At 41.8% G+C, this 13,118-nt stretch overlaps 1 protein-coding gene and 1 long non-coding RNA gene across 3 annotated transcripts in view; one reads left to right on the top strand and one right to left on the bottom strand.

Moving 5' to 3' along the window:
• Positions 1-12,107, bottom strand: part of LOC146644424 (rho guanine nucleotide exchange factor 2-like) — a 36,258-nt gene extending 24,151 nt beyond the window's left edge. For both annotated transcript variants that reach the window (XM_085396023.1, XM_085396024.1), the window contains exons 1-5: positions 11,881-12,107; positions 4,022-4,184; positions 2,687-2,754; positions 508-556; positions 167-299 (exon numbers count right to left, since the gene is read on the bottom strand). In XM_085396023.1, the coding sequence (XP_085252149.1) occupies positions 167-299; positions 508-556; positions 2,687-2,754; positions 4,022-4,184; positions 11,881-11,943 (476 nt within the window). In that variant the 5' untranslated portion in view covers positions 11,944-12,107. The remainder of the gene's footprint in view (positions 1-166; positions 300-507; positions 557-2,686; positions 2,755-4,021; positions 4,185-11,880) is intronic.
• LOC146644425 (uncharacterized) lies at positions 1,101-1,932 on the top strand. The gene is made up of 3 exons (XR_014909280.1): positions 1,101-1,240; positions 1,350-1,491; positions 1,585-1,932. It is a non-coding gene; the product is annotated as an uncharacterized LOC146644425 (long non-coding RNA).
• Positions 12,108-13,118: the final 1,011 nt, after the last annotated feature.

The following is a 13,118-nucleotide window of genomic DNA, read 5'->3' as shown; positions in this document are numbered from 1 at the left end:
TTATGCATTCTTGGTGTTCGCTGAACATTCGACAAAGCAAATCCAAACTAGTGGATGTGACTGGTTTCTGTCCTTAATCCAGCAAACCAGCGTGCACTGATGACCTCAGGTAGCTTTAACCAAACAACAGAGCAACACTAATATTCGCTCTGTGTTTATGACCCACCCTACGATGTTGTTGGTGGAGACACTCTTGGACAGGGATAGGTGAGAGCGGCCACGGCGTGATCTGAGCAGAGATTGTCGGAAGCTTTCAGAGGGGTAAATAGCTGAAGTTGGACGTTCTCGCATTCCTTGAGCTGAGAGGAGAAAATAGTTGTATTATAAAGAGAATTGGCTGAAGAAAGGGAAAAATATTCCAACATGTTAGCAAGCTAAAGAGGATTTTAATGATGACGGAGGAACATACTGATAAAGAGATAGATAGGAGGGAGGAAGGAAAGAAGACAGGACGAGAGTGAGGCAGAACATGCAGTTCATTTCTTAGATTTGTTCCATTGTTCTTACTTTTTGCACGCAGTGGAACATTGTTCTTCATCAGGGCCGTCTTCTGTTGCTGAAAGGACAAAAACTACAATTACAGGAGCACAAAAATGAAACAAAGAGAGTTTTTAGGTCAGTTTAGCTACCAGAATAAATTCACCATTCATTATATTTAATGTTGATTGAGAACTCAAAAGCAAACTGTTAGGAATAAATAAAAGGAACTAAAACAACCTTTTATTGACAGTGACATTCAAGGTTATTATTGTTAACGAAAACTAACGAAATAACAAAAACTAGAAGTGAAAAAACATTTTTCACTCTTTTCACCTCTTTTAACGGAAATAAAAATAAAAACAAGACTTTGCAAAAAACGGAAAACTAACTAAAACTGTAATGAGCGTTCACAAAACTAACTAAAATTAACTGGATTTATAGCGAAAATGTGTTTAGTTTTCAATAGCGTCGGGTGAAAGTGAAGTGTAGTTTCCAGGTTTTTTCTTGCTGTGTCTCATTGTGCCAGCAGGGGGCAGTACGTTAGTCGAGTCGTCTGTGTCGCTGCTCCGTCCCACGCAGAATCACGTCAGCAAAAGTCGGGAGAAATCGCCAGAGTCCAATTTCATATTACTCTGAATATGATTGCGTTTTAGATAAAGCAAGTGTCTTGTAGTGGAAAGAGACAAATTATGCGGAACATTTCTAAAGGGAACCTTTGAAAAGCTCACACAAGAAGGCTAACCTAGCTTAGCTTGAGAAGGTAAGGGAGCACGCCCAAGCCTCATCCCCAGAAACAGAAGCTAACCCCGGGCAGCGTGAAGCATCCCGAGACAACTCCACAAAAACCATTAATGCAGTGCTTCCAACAGCGAGCCGATGGCTGCTGGTTGGTCCGTTCGCAGGAACATCACAAGCGAGAGGAAGCGTTGGTGAATATGTTTATTGAGACTGGGATATCTACACAACTTTTTGCCTTCAAAAAGTTTAGCAATTCACCCGGAGCTGCAAGAGGTAATAGTCTCATTGGGGCCAAGATATATATCTTATAGTTGCCTGCTATCAATGGTTGTTCATCTGCCCTCATTTATTTATTTATTCCCATAGGTGGGGATGTGAGTTGTCTGTCTCTGCGACAGACTGGCGACCTGTCCAGGGTGCAGGGTATGGTAGCTGGAAGAGCAACATACCCAAGGATAAGCAGAAGAGCATGACTGATATGATGAAACTGGGATTTTGTTGCACTTCATTGTTGCAAACACGACGAAAACTATAACTGAAACTAAGGGTTTAAAAAAAATAAAAACTAAACTAGCAAACAAAAGGTAAAAACTAATAAAACCTGATACAAAATTGAAAATCTGAAGTCAAAACTAAATAAAAATAAAAACTAATGAAAACTGCAAAACTATTAAAACCCTGGTGACATTGTAATCCAATAGGCTGTTCATGAGGGAACGCTGTAACGCTAGGAAATGACTCTGCGCTTGGAACTACAGGAACCACAGAAACACTAACAGTACAAGAACAGAAAGACTATGACACAAACAGGAAACAGCAGGAGACACAGCTGGAACTATTGGGAACTATTCAGAATAGAAATACGTTTAGATCAGTAAGTATCTGGACAGCACAGACACTGAAGTGCAGACTTTCAGTGTTACATGTAAACGTCAGCAGCACTACGTCCACAGTTTGACAAAAACGATTCGTAGTCTTGATGAACTGTTACAGGCTGTGATTCATAATTTCTGATTAACCAAAGACCATCGTTCTAAAAAGTGATCTGATACCTTCAAATACAAAAGGAGTACAAAACTCTTCCATTGCTTGGATTCACTAGTGCAGCGTCTGTTGGTTTGACTATAACATCACTGTTTTACTTGGTAACTGTAGCTCTAAATCTGTGACATGTCTGTGAGATCAGTCAATTAAACAGCATTTAGCTAATCTTAGTCAATGCTTGAAGCTCTTTTGCACAAGAGCTCTCAGCCACACTGACCCATTCACACACACAGCCACTCAGTGATGGATACAACAGGACACTCTGGACACTGCCAGTGCTTAGGAAACAAGAAGAAACTGAGATGACCATGCATCTGAACAAGCTCAGCCTCACCCAGACCAGACGGATGAAGACCACGTGTTCAAACTGATACACAGAGACTCTTTGCAGAAACTGTGATTAGTAGTGATGTCTGTGTCTTACCCTCTGTTTCATTTTGGCACAGTTTGGCAAAGTATCTCGACATCGGTTGTGGATAGTGGCACTGCATGCTGGAGTAAATGAAGACACAAGAGGCAAAGTAAACAGTGAGGAACATAAAACATGCAGTTAAATCAACACATTCATAGACACAGATCTTTCACTATAATCACATCAACAACCAAAATAATCTCTTTAGTCACGATTTTCACTGCCAAAAACCTGCAAGCCAGCAGTTTTCAAACGTAACCTGGGAGGCTCCTCTTCTTCATTTATCCAGAACCTATTCAGTGCTTATTTTACCTACATTTTTAAAACAGCAAGAGGGCAAAGGAACCCACTGGTTAAACCAACAATTGTGATGTAAAACACATCAGTCCTCAGTGGGCAAAACAGTGACGCTGTGTAAATGTACGGGTATGGACGGGAATGAAAGTAAGAAACAGCTGACAGAAAGTCGTATGCACTGATGACAACTTGTTTGGCTCACAGTTTAGATTAAAACATACTTCACTTAACAACAGTATTTTTCACACATGATAAGCTGTGAGCGATAGTTTATTATGGCATATACTGTGCATGAGGGCACACAGCCTGCAGCCAGCCAGTAGCTCTGATCCAAACACTGATACTTGAGAGTGGACTGAGCTGTCATCGTCACACTGTGATAAAAACAAATAGCAAAAACTCCTATTGTTGTATTTTGACAGGTTATTTAATTTGGTGATTGAAGCTGTTCACTGACTGCTCTTTATTTCTTCAGTCATCAAATCATAATAAAGATTCTCCCATCAGCATTACTGTGACTGCTGATGTAGTCAGGATGCGGTCGGCCGCCCCCCCCGAGCTTGGGTGTGCTGGGCGTTTCTTCCTGTTTTAAAGGGAGTTTTCCTCCCCGCTGTTTTCAAAGTGCTTGCTCATAAAAGGACATGTGATTGTCGGGTTTTCTCTGTTGCTTCTCTGTTTCCTGTGACTAAAGTGAAGACTGACTGAAAATAAGAGTGGAACCAGGTCTCTTCATCTTTGACCATAAATAGTTTTTTTTTTAGTTTAATTTAAGAATTAAATATTAATGTAATGGCCTTAAAATACCCCTCCTGTCTCCCTCCTTTTAAAGTCTAATTCAGTTAATAAAAAGGGACCAAATACTAAAAAACCAAGAGAGAGGTGACGCATAACTCAGTGCACATCCTGTGTTTTTAGACATAGAGAGAACTTTGTTCTGAGGTTTGTGTCTCTGGCTTTATCGTCATACTATCGTCATACTACACATCGTCATACTACACTATATAAAGCATAATGATGAGACAGTGGTGGAATAACTAGAGTGTTACTTACTAGGGCAGCAGAGAGCCTCCTTTGCAGTGATGCTCTTGTTGCATGCTGAGCAGAGTGTGGTTCCTGACACTGTCAGAGATGTAAAAAGGTGACCATTGGGCTTGAGCACCACACTCTCCCTTGCAGCTTTCTCTCGCTCCCTCATGCGCTCTCGCTCTTTATTCTGAAAATGAAACAGAATGTAAAAAACGTGTAGTATGAAATACTTATTCACATACATTTACTGAGAGACAGTAGAGCTTATGCACTGAATCTGCTGCTTAACATCTGTGAAATTAGTTCTGCTTATTTACATCATAGCATGAGTCTAAAGACAGATTGGGATGAAAGAGGAGCAATTTAAGCAGAATTATTACTAAACTACATGTTCAGTTAACTTGGCCATAAACAAATGCAATGTTGTAATATCTTCCATAAAGCCAGAACATCTGACTATTCATCACTGATTGATGTAAATAAGAACAGCCCGAGATTTCTCTGCAGCTCTGTAGCCAGGCTGACAAACAGTCAGAGTTCTGTTGAGCCAACCATCCCTTTAACGTTAACTAGTAATGATCACAACCATCACCATGTATGTGATATACTTCCAGTGTTCTGACAAACCATCCTACTTTGGCAAAATGTCCTACCATAACTAGATTATGCACATTTCTGCTGTCACAGAGTAATTCCAGCACAAATTTAAGTAGGCATGACGGTTTGCCACTTAACTTTGCCCATCAGAGTGTGCTTGTAGCACATAGTTATGAAGCCAGGACGGTTAGCATGAAACCGTACTATCTACAGCGAGAGTTTCCACACGTCATTATGATAGCTGTGCATGCCCCGCCCTCTGCTAACGCTGCAGCAGCCTGTGAGGTCCTGCACACTGTAACCAGCAGACTCCAAACACAGCACCAGGCATACAGCTCATCACCTCTCCCTCCCCTGGTTCATCTCCAGCCTGTGTATAATCAGGGGTACACATAAGTGGTCCGCAGGTGCACATTCGCTGTCAAAATAAAAGACGAGCACCAGATAAGAAGTTGCAACCTGTGTTTGCGTCCATATAAAAGGCAGTGTTTTTGTCCACTAGAGTGGGATTTTCACGGCACATTCTGCACCACATCTCTGTGCGATCATCATTTGTTTGAAGCCAGCTCACCTCCTGCAACCACTTTTCCGAGAATACGCGCTTCTTTTGTAGTTCGGACTCCTTCTGCTATTCTTTGGAGGTGGAGGAACACCAAAGTAACTGCTTAAAGGAGCTTCTTGACATCTTTAAGAGTTCTAAACAAATGTCTGTCCTCCTCCAGAAAATCTTATATACGCAAACGCGCGTTGCAACTTCTTTGCGTCGCATCTTTTATTTTGACAGCGAATGCGCACCTGCGGACCACTTATGTGCAGCCCTGTGTATAAACCTCTACTACAGAGAACCAGTTGTGAAACGCACAGTTAAAAAATGGTCGGCAGAGACTGAAGAGGCCCTGAGGGACTGTTTCCGTTCTACTGTGTGGGACAACCTCTGCAGCCCCCTGGAGGATGACCTCAACAGCATCACAGACTGCATTACAGATTACATGAACTTCTGTGTGGACAACACCGTACCCATCATGAAGGTACGGTGTTTTTCTAACAAGCCATGGATAAATCCTGAAATAAAGCCTCTCCTCAGGGAGAAGAAGAGAGTCTTTAGATCTGGAGACAAACAGGAGCTGAGAGCTGTCCAGAAGAAGCTGAAATGGAAGATAAGGCAAGGGAAGGAAAACTACAGGAGGAAGGTGGAAGAGCAGCTGCAACAGGACAACATCAGAGGGGTTTGGAACAGCCTGGAGACAATCTCAGGACAAAAACCAACCCCCCAGGCTGCAGGAGACTTGGGGTGGGTGAATGACCTAAATAAATATTTGAATAGGTTTGATCAACCACCCACCCCTCCCCCAGCATCGTCCCCCCTGCTGCAATCTCCCTCATCTTTAGGGCCTGCCTGTCCTTCATCTCAGGACTTCACACCTCCCAGCTCCCAGTCATCACACACACCCCGGCTTCTGTGGACTCCAACATACCCCCCCCCCCCCCCCCCCCACGAAATCCTCTCTTTCTATCTCTGCACTTCAAGCGAGGAACGAGCTTCGCATGATCAAGGTGCAGAAGGCTGCAGGTCCAGATGGCGTCAGCTCCAGGTTCCTGAGATGCTGCGCAGATGAACTGTGTGGCATCCCAGGTTATCAGTTCAACCTGAGCCTGTCACTGGGGAAAGTTCCACGGCTGTGGAAGACCTCCTGTGTGGTACCGGTACCAAAGACCTCCCATCCCAAGGACCTCAGCCGCTACAGGCCGGTAGCCCTGACATCACATCTGATGAAGACCCTCGAGAGGTTGGTTCTGAACCATCTGCGCCCCCTGGTGAGGTCTTCATTGGATCTGCTGCAGTTTGCTTACCAGCCTGGCATCGGAGTGGAGGACGCCATCATCTACCTCCTGCACCGAGCTCTGACTCAACTGGAGAAGCCTGGAAGCACTGTGAGGATCATGTTCTTTGATTTCTCCAGTGCTTTCAACACCATCCAGCCACGACTTCTGAGGGACAAGCTGGAAGCTATCAGGAGTGGACCACCACATGTCACAGTGGATACTGGACTACCTCACAGGCCGCCCACAGTATGTGAGGGAACAACCTCTACACTGCAGACTTCTCCATCAACTGCCCACGCTGCCACCTACAGAAGTTCTCTGACGACTCTGCCATAGTCGGCCTCATCACAGGTGAGGACGACTCAGAGTACAGACAGTGGACTCTGGACTTTGTGGACTGGTGTCAGCAGAACCACCTGCTGATCAACGCCGGGAAAACCAAGGAGTTAGTGGTGGACTTCTGGAGATGCAGACCCACCACACTGACACCGGTGAACATCCAGGGAGTGGACATTGAGATAGTGGACTCGTATAGGTACCTGGGTGTTCACCTGAATAATAAACTGGACTGGAGCCACAACACTGATGCTCTTTACAGGAAGGGTCAGAGCAGACTCTACCTGCTGAGGCGGCTGAGGTCATTTGGAGTCCAGGGAGCGCTTTTAAAGACCTTCTATGACTCTGTCATTTTTTACAGTGTTGTATGTTGGAGCAGCAGTTTATCAGCAGCTGAGAGGAAGAGGTTGGATAAACTCATCAGGAAGGCCAGCTCTGTTCTGGGATGCACCCTGGACCCAGTGCAGGTGGTGGGAGACAGAAGGACTGTGGCCAAAATAACATCTCTGATGGACAGAGTCTCCCAGCCCATGCATGTATGTTGCTGCAGAGCTGCTTCAGTGACAGACTGCTGCATCCTCGATGCATGAAGGAGCGTTTCTGCAGGTCCTTCCTCCCTGCAGCTGTCAGACTGCACAATCAGACCTGCTCCCAACAAACACAGATGTTTACATCTGCGCTGTAATTTGACACTATTTTATCAACAGATTCGCACTACAACCTGAGTTTGCCTCTTATCTGTATTTCATTTTATTTAATTTCAATAACTGTACAGTACTCTGCTTTCGGTAACTATTGTCCTTGTTGTAATTATGTAAAAATTGTGTATGTCTCTGTTCTGTGTCTTGTGTACTGTTTGTTTGTATATGTGTCTCTCTTGCTGCTGTCACACCCAAATTATTCACTTGTGGGAAAATTAAAGGATTATTCTTCTATTCTATGTAACTCTTAAATATTATCTGCAGCTACTCTTAGTACCATTGATGTTAAGTTAGACTCTTTTTCTCCAATTGATCTTTCTGAGTTAACTTCAATAATTACTTCCTCCAAACCATCAACGTGTCTTTTAGACCCCATTCCTACAAAACTGCTCAAAGAAGTCCTGCCATTAATTAATGCTTTGATCTTAAATATGATCAACCTATCTCTAATAATCAGCTATGTACCACAGGCCTTCAAGCTGGCTGTAGTTAAACCTTTACTCAAAAAGCATCTCTAGACCCAGCAGTCTTAGCTAATTATAGGCCAATCTCCAACCTTCCTTTATATCAAACATCCTTGAAAGAGTAGTTGTATTTGTATTTACAATTTGTTCATGTCAGTGAAGAGTCCTCCTCCTTTATAGTCCTGACAGGCACTAGAAAGAGAGAATATTTCTCCCATATTGGCTTTGCTTCATTGGCTCCCTGTTAAATCCAAAATCAAATTCAAAATCATTCTTATCACGTACAAGGTCTTGCTTCATTTTGCCCCGTCTTATCTTAATGACCTTATAGTACTATGTTATCCCATTAGAGCACTTCACTCTGCACTCAAAAAAAGAAAATTGGGTGGTTGTTACATTTACAAAAGTATAACTTGTAATTTGAAGAAAATAATTTCATGTTTCTATGGTAAACATGATTAAATCATGTAGGATCTGTATGAAATTCAACTTATTTTGTTCTTGTTGAGATGACATGATACAATCTAGTAAGAGTGGTTAGTTGCTGGACTCATGAAATTCACAAGATCACGGGTTATAAGAAGCAGACAACTGCCCACACCATGTGTATGCTATCGCTATTTATTGTGGTTTAACCTGTCAAAGACAAAAACATAAAGAAAATTCTGCATCAAGCCTTGTAATAAGTAAGTAAAGTTTATTTATACAGCACCTTTCACAGACGTGTCACAAAGTGCGTTAAAAGCTAGTTGTTTTAAAAGCATTAAAAGCTTTTTGAACTAAAAATGTCTTTAGCTGCTTTTTGAAGGTCTCCACTGAGTCCAAAGCCCGTAGAAATAAAGGAAGTGCATTCCACAGTCTGGATGCAACAGCCTGGAAAGATCGGTCCCCTCGAGTTTTACAGCGAGTGTGGGGGACCACTAAAAGGTTTTGGTTTGATGACCTCAGGTTACGAGAAGAGGTATGTGTACGAATCACATCAGCAATGGGGGGGGGGTGGTCCCTGTAATGGTGTAAAAGTTTTAAAATGGGACCTAAATCTGATTGGTAGCCACTGCAGCGACTTTAACACAGGGGTCATACAAGCTCCCTTGTTCAAGCCGGTCAGCAGCCTCACTGCATAGTTGAACAACCTGTAGACGAGCTAGCCCTTTCATGTTTAGACAAGTAAACAGGCTGTTACAGTAGTCCAGTCTTGTAGAGACAGAAGCATGTATCATCATCTCGAGTTCACTTGTTGACACGATGGATCTAAGTTTTGAAATGTTCCTCAAGTGAAAAAAGCAGGTTCTTACTATCTGATTTAAATGTCCCTCCAAAGAAAAAGCTTCATCAAAACCAACACCCAGGTTTCTAAGCTTATGCTTCTGTGAGGAACCTAAATCACCCAGATGCTGTTTAATATCAGGTATTGCACTGCCTGGTGCAGTAATCAAAGTTTCTGCTTTGGCTGGGTTTAGCTGGAAGCAGTTATTGTTCAAACATTGTTTAATGTTGGTTAAACAATCTGGTTAGTTTGCAGTTGGTTCTCACTGGGTAATCTGGTTTCCTCCCACAGTTAAAAGTCATGTAGTTATTCGAGTTAGGTTAATTGGTGATTCTAAACCTGTTGTTTGTCTCTATGTGATAGACTGGTGACCTGTCCAGGGTGGACCCTGCCTCTTACCCTATCACTTCTGGGTTATGCCCCAGCCCCCCTGCAACCCGGATAAAGCTAGTAGGATGGCAGTGGAAGTTGTTGTAAAGTGGAGACAAAACCATTTATGTTAGCCAGACTCTAGACTTTGTTGAACATTATGTAATATGAAGACAACATGTAGTATTCAAGTGACCAAGTAGTATTGAGGTAAAAGTTATTGAATACTGTTGGAATAAAGTGACAAAATTGTGAAGGATTAAAATATTCCAAGAGCTCAACTTACTTCATTTAAACATGTTTCAATCACGTTTCATCAACACAAAATGCACAGGTTTATTGAATGTGAATAAGTTGTGTTGATTTAACTAAGTTGTTTAAGTTTATGCCAAAGCAAATGTGTGCAACCAATGTCCACTATTGATTTAACACGTTCTTTATTTCAGTGTGAGACTGCGCTTACTTGGGGTTTCTAAGGTAAAAGTAGAGTTGGAGGCAGAGCCTTCAGTTTTCAGGCCCCTCTTCTGTGGAACCAGCTTCCAGTTTGGATTCAGGAGACAGACACTATCTAAAGCATATAGTTAGGGCTGGACCAGGTGACCCTGGATCCTGTCACCAAAGCACACGGGGGGGGGGTCATATAACTATTGGGGTTTTCTCTGTATTCTTTGCATTACTGTAGAGGCTTTACTAGGGGTGGGGGAAAAAATCGATACTGTGTAGTATCGTGATATTTTGTTTGCTAATAATGTATCGATACAGGGACAGCAGAAATCGATATTTTGTTACAAAAAAGGTTTTTGTGCTCTGACTTCAGAGCATGTTGATCCTTTTTCTGAGCAAGAATCCTGACATTCCTTCACTGTCCAAATGTGTTTAACTTGTTTTTTGGCAGCAATAAACATGACAGTTTACTTATTTTAATTTATGTTTTATTTTAATTAAGTTTAAAACTTTTTTATTTAATGTAAAATTATATTTTGTTTTAATTTACTTTCAAATTCTTCAGTTGCTGAATGGGCTGCATAGTTATCATATTGCATAGTTCAGAATAGCTGTAATTGTACCAGATGGTTGCATTCAGTTAAGTTGGACTAGACTGTAATACAAACCGTTCAGTTTGTCAACAATAAAACTGACTGAAATGAGAGAAAGACTGAGTGCGAGACTTTGATATTAGATAAAATGAATATTGATAAAGTTTACCTTTATGTACAGAATCTGAATATCGCAAAATATTTTTTAAAAATTGCAATAATGTCGTATCGTGCGTTAAGTATCGTGATAATATCGTATCGTGGGATATATGGTGATTCCCACCTCTAGTCTTTACCTTACAATATAATGCACTTTGAGGCAGTTGTTGTGATTTGACACTGTATAAATAAAACTGAACTGAATTGCTTTAATTCAGCTGCACTGGAAAGCTTTCAATCATTAGAGGCCATTTTAAGGTCATGCTAATGTTAATGTTGGCAATAAAAACCAAGGCAGGGGTATTTTAAGCACAGTTTTAAAGATAAAACACTTTTTATGAAAGTCTGATCGATTGAAAGTTTGACCTTCTTGACCCTGATGACGATTTCAGAGGTCCAGTAAAATCATATTAGACTTCCCTATAGCACTTTTTGGGAATGCTGAAAATACACAGCACACTTAATGAATCATAGTTTCGAAGAAACATCACAGAAAGACTGAGCAGTGTGAAACAACCTGTAATTGGAACAATTCCTTCAGCTCCTCATCTCGAAAATGGGAACCACCACCCCAGTCTGCCTCATCGCAAGCATGGAGGTTGGAGACAAGACATTGTGCCCAACAAAGAAAATGTCTTTGTTGCGCCAAGAAAGCTCAACAGAAACTGGTAACAGCACACAGTCACAGCCATTTCTATGGCAACAGTTGCTATAGTCGAATATAGTCCTAGGAGCTCGCACACAGTGTACAAGCAAACATACTCACAACCACCTACATGCTGCATGTAGACTTAGCTGCAGCCCATGCAGCTACATAAGGCCCAGTGATCTGCCAGCCCTGTGCTCATGTCTTTCAAGAGCTGGCTCTCTGTCACAACACGGAAATGACCAAATTTATGGTTCAGAGTGCAAAAGCGGGTGAAGGAGTGAGGAAGTGAGTGGGGGTGGAGACAAAACCATGAACTGCTACGGTCTATGACCTACAATACTGTATTAATGAACACACATTCTAACAATCACAAGATTTTGTAAATGTGCTTTCTTGCCTGTCGTCAAAATATGTCCAACACTTGCCACCGATGCTGTAGTCTTTATTATTAATGCAGAACTCGAGAACATGCCAACTTACCCGCAGGTTGATCTCCCGCATCCTCTCCTGACGCAGTTTTGACAGATTGGTAACTCTGGACATAACGCACTTTCTCAAGACCGACTGAAAAAGCAGTGAGCAAGTCGAAATAAAATATTCAGTTTGAAAGTTTGTATAGTTTTCTGTAAATCATTCAATTCTCCATCAAAGAGAAAAAGGAATAGTCTGTCCTCACTAGCCAACTGCAGTGTGTTTCTGCTTTTAGTGAAGTGACTGTTCCTGTGAGAAATCTGACTTCTGAATCATCACCGCCCCCTCACACTCACACACATACGCATCCACACACACACGTACACAGTGTTCGTCCGTCTGTGAAATTTTAGTATAGACTACATTTGCTGTTTGCTGAGCAGCAAAATGAAACCATTTTAAAAACTTGAAATTTTACAATAGCTACCAAGACGATGAAAATATGTAAAACTATTAACTATTAAATTTATAAATGTGTTTGGCCTGTAAATAAAAACATTATGGGAGTCAAACAAGCAGGTTCACACATGAACCTGCTTGTTTGAACAACGACCAGTGACTGTGTGATCCACTCACCTGTGGCCCTTACAGATGATCACACAGTCTCTGATACTGAGGGTAACAAAGATGGATTACTGGTGTTGTACACGCATCATGACATGTTTGGGAGTTTTTTGTTTGTTTTTTAACAAAAAAGGATTTTTTTGTTCGCACAATTAAATGCCCAGACAAGGATGTAGGTGTTTCCTGTAGGACAGTTATAAAACGCACTGCATTTACATCTCCAACATATTCACATCGCTACCCACGCCTGAGTTAGGTGCAGCGTGTCCATATGGTGCTCGGCAGTGTATGCATTTACACAAGGTGCATTTTAGTCCATCGGGTATGCAGTGATGGTACCGTGTGCTGGCTGGTAGGTTTCACACTTCAAACATGGACATATATGTATGTGAGCACATCCCATATTAACATATGGCGCAACATGTAATAATGGAAAAAAATAAATAACAACAGTTATTTATCCAAGTATTGACTGCACTGTTAGTATGCTTTTCCCTATTCCTTCAGTGGACTTATTTTACTATGTTACTATGACCACTGACCATAGTAGCACAGTGCAGGTCTGCTGAACCTTTGGCACTCAGACAACTTGTTTTTTGTTTGTTTGTTTGAAACTGAAGTTATTTTTGTTAGGAAATAATCTGTGACGCGATGACTCTGTGGACAGCGAGGCAGCTGGCAGG

This window comes from Rhamphochromis longiceps, linkage group LG22, assembly GCF_057381845.1.
Source record: "Rhamphochromis longiceps isolate RC_006_pf linkage group LG22, R_longiceps_female_GT1.1, whole genome shotgun sequence".
NCBI classification, from domain to species: domain Eukaryota; kingdom Metazoa; phylum Chordata; class Actinopteri; order Cichliformes; family Cichlidae; genus Rhamphochromis; species Rhamphochromis longiceps.
The sequence above is the reverse complement of the archived record's forward strand: the minus strand, read 5'-3'. Positions and strand labels throughout refer to the sequence as shown.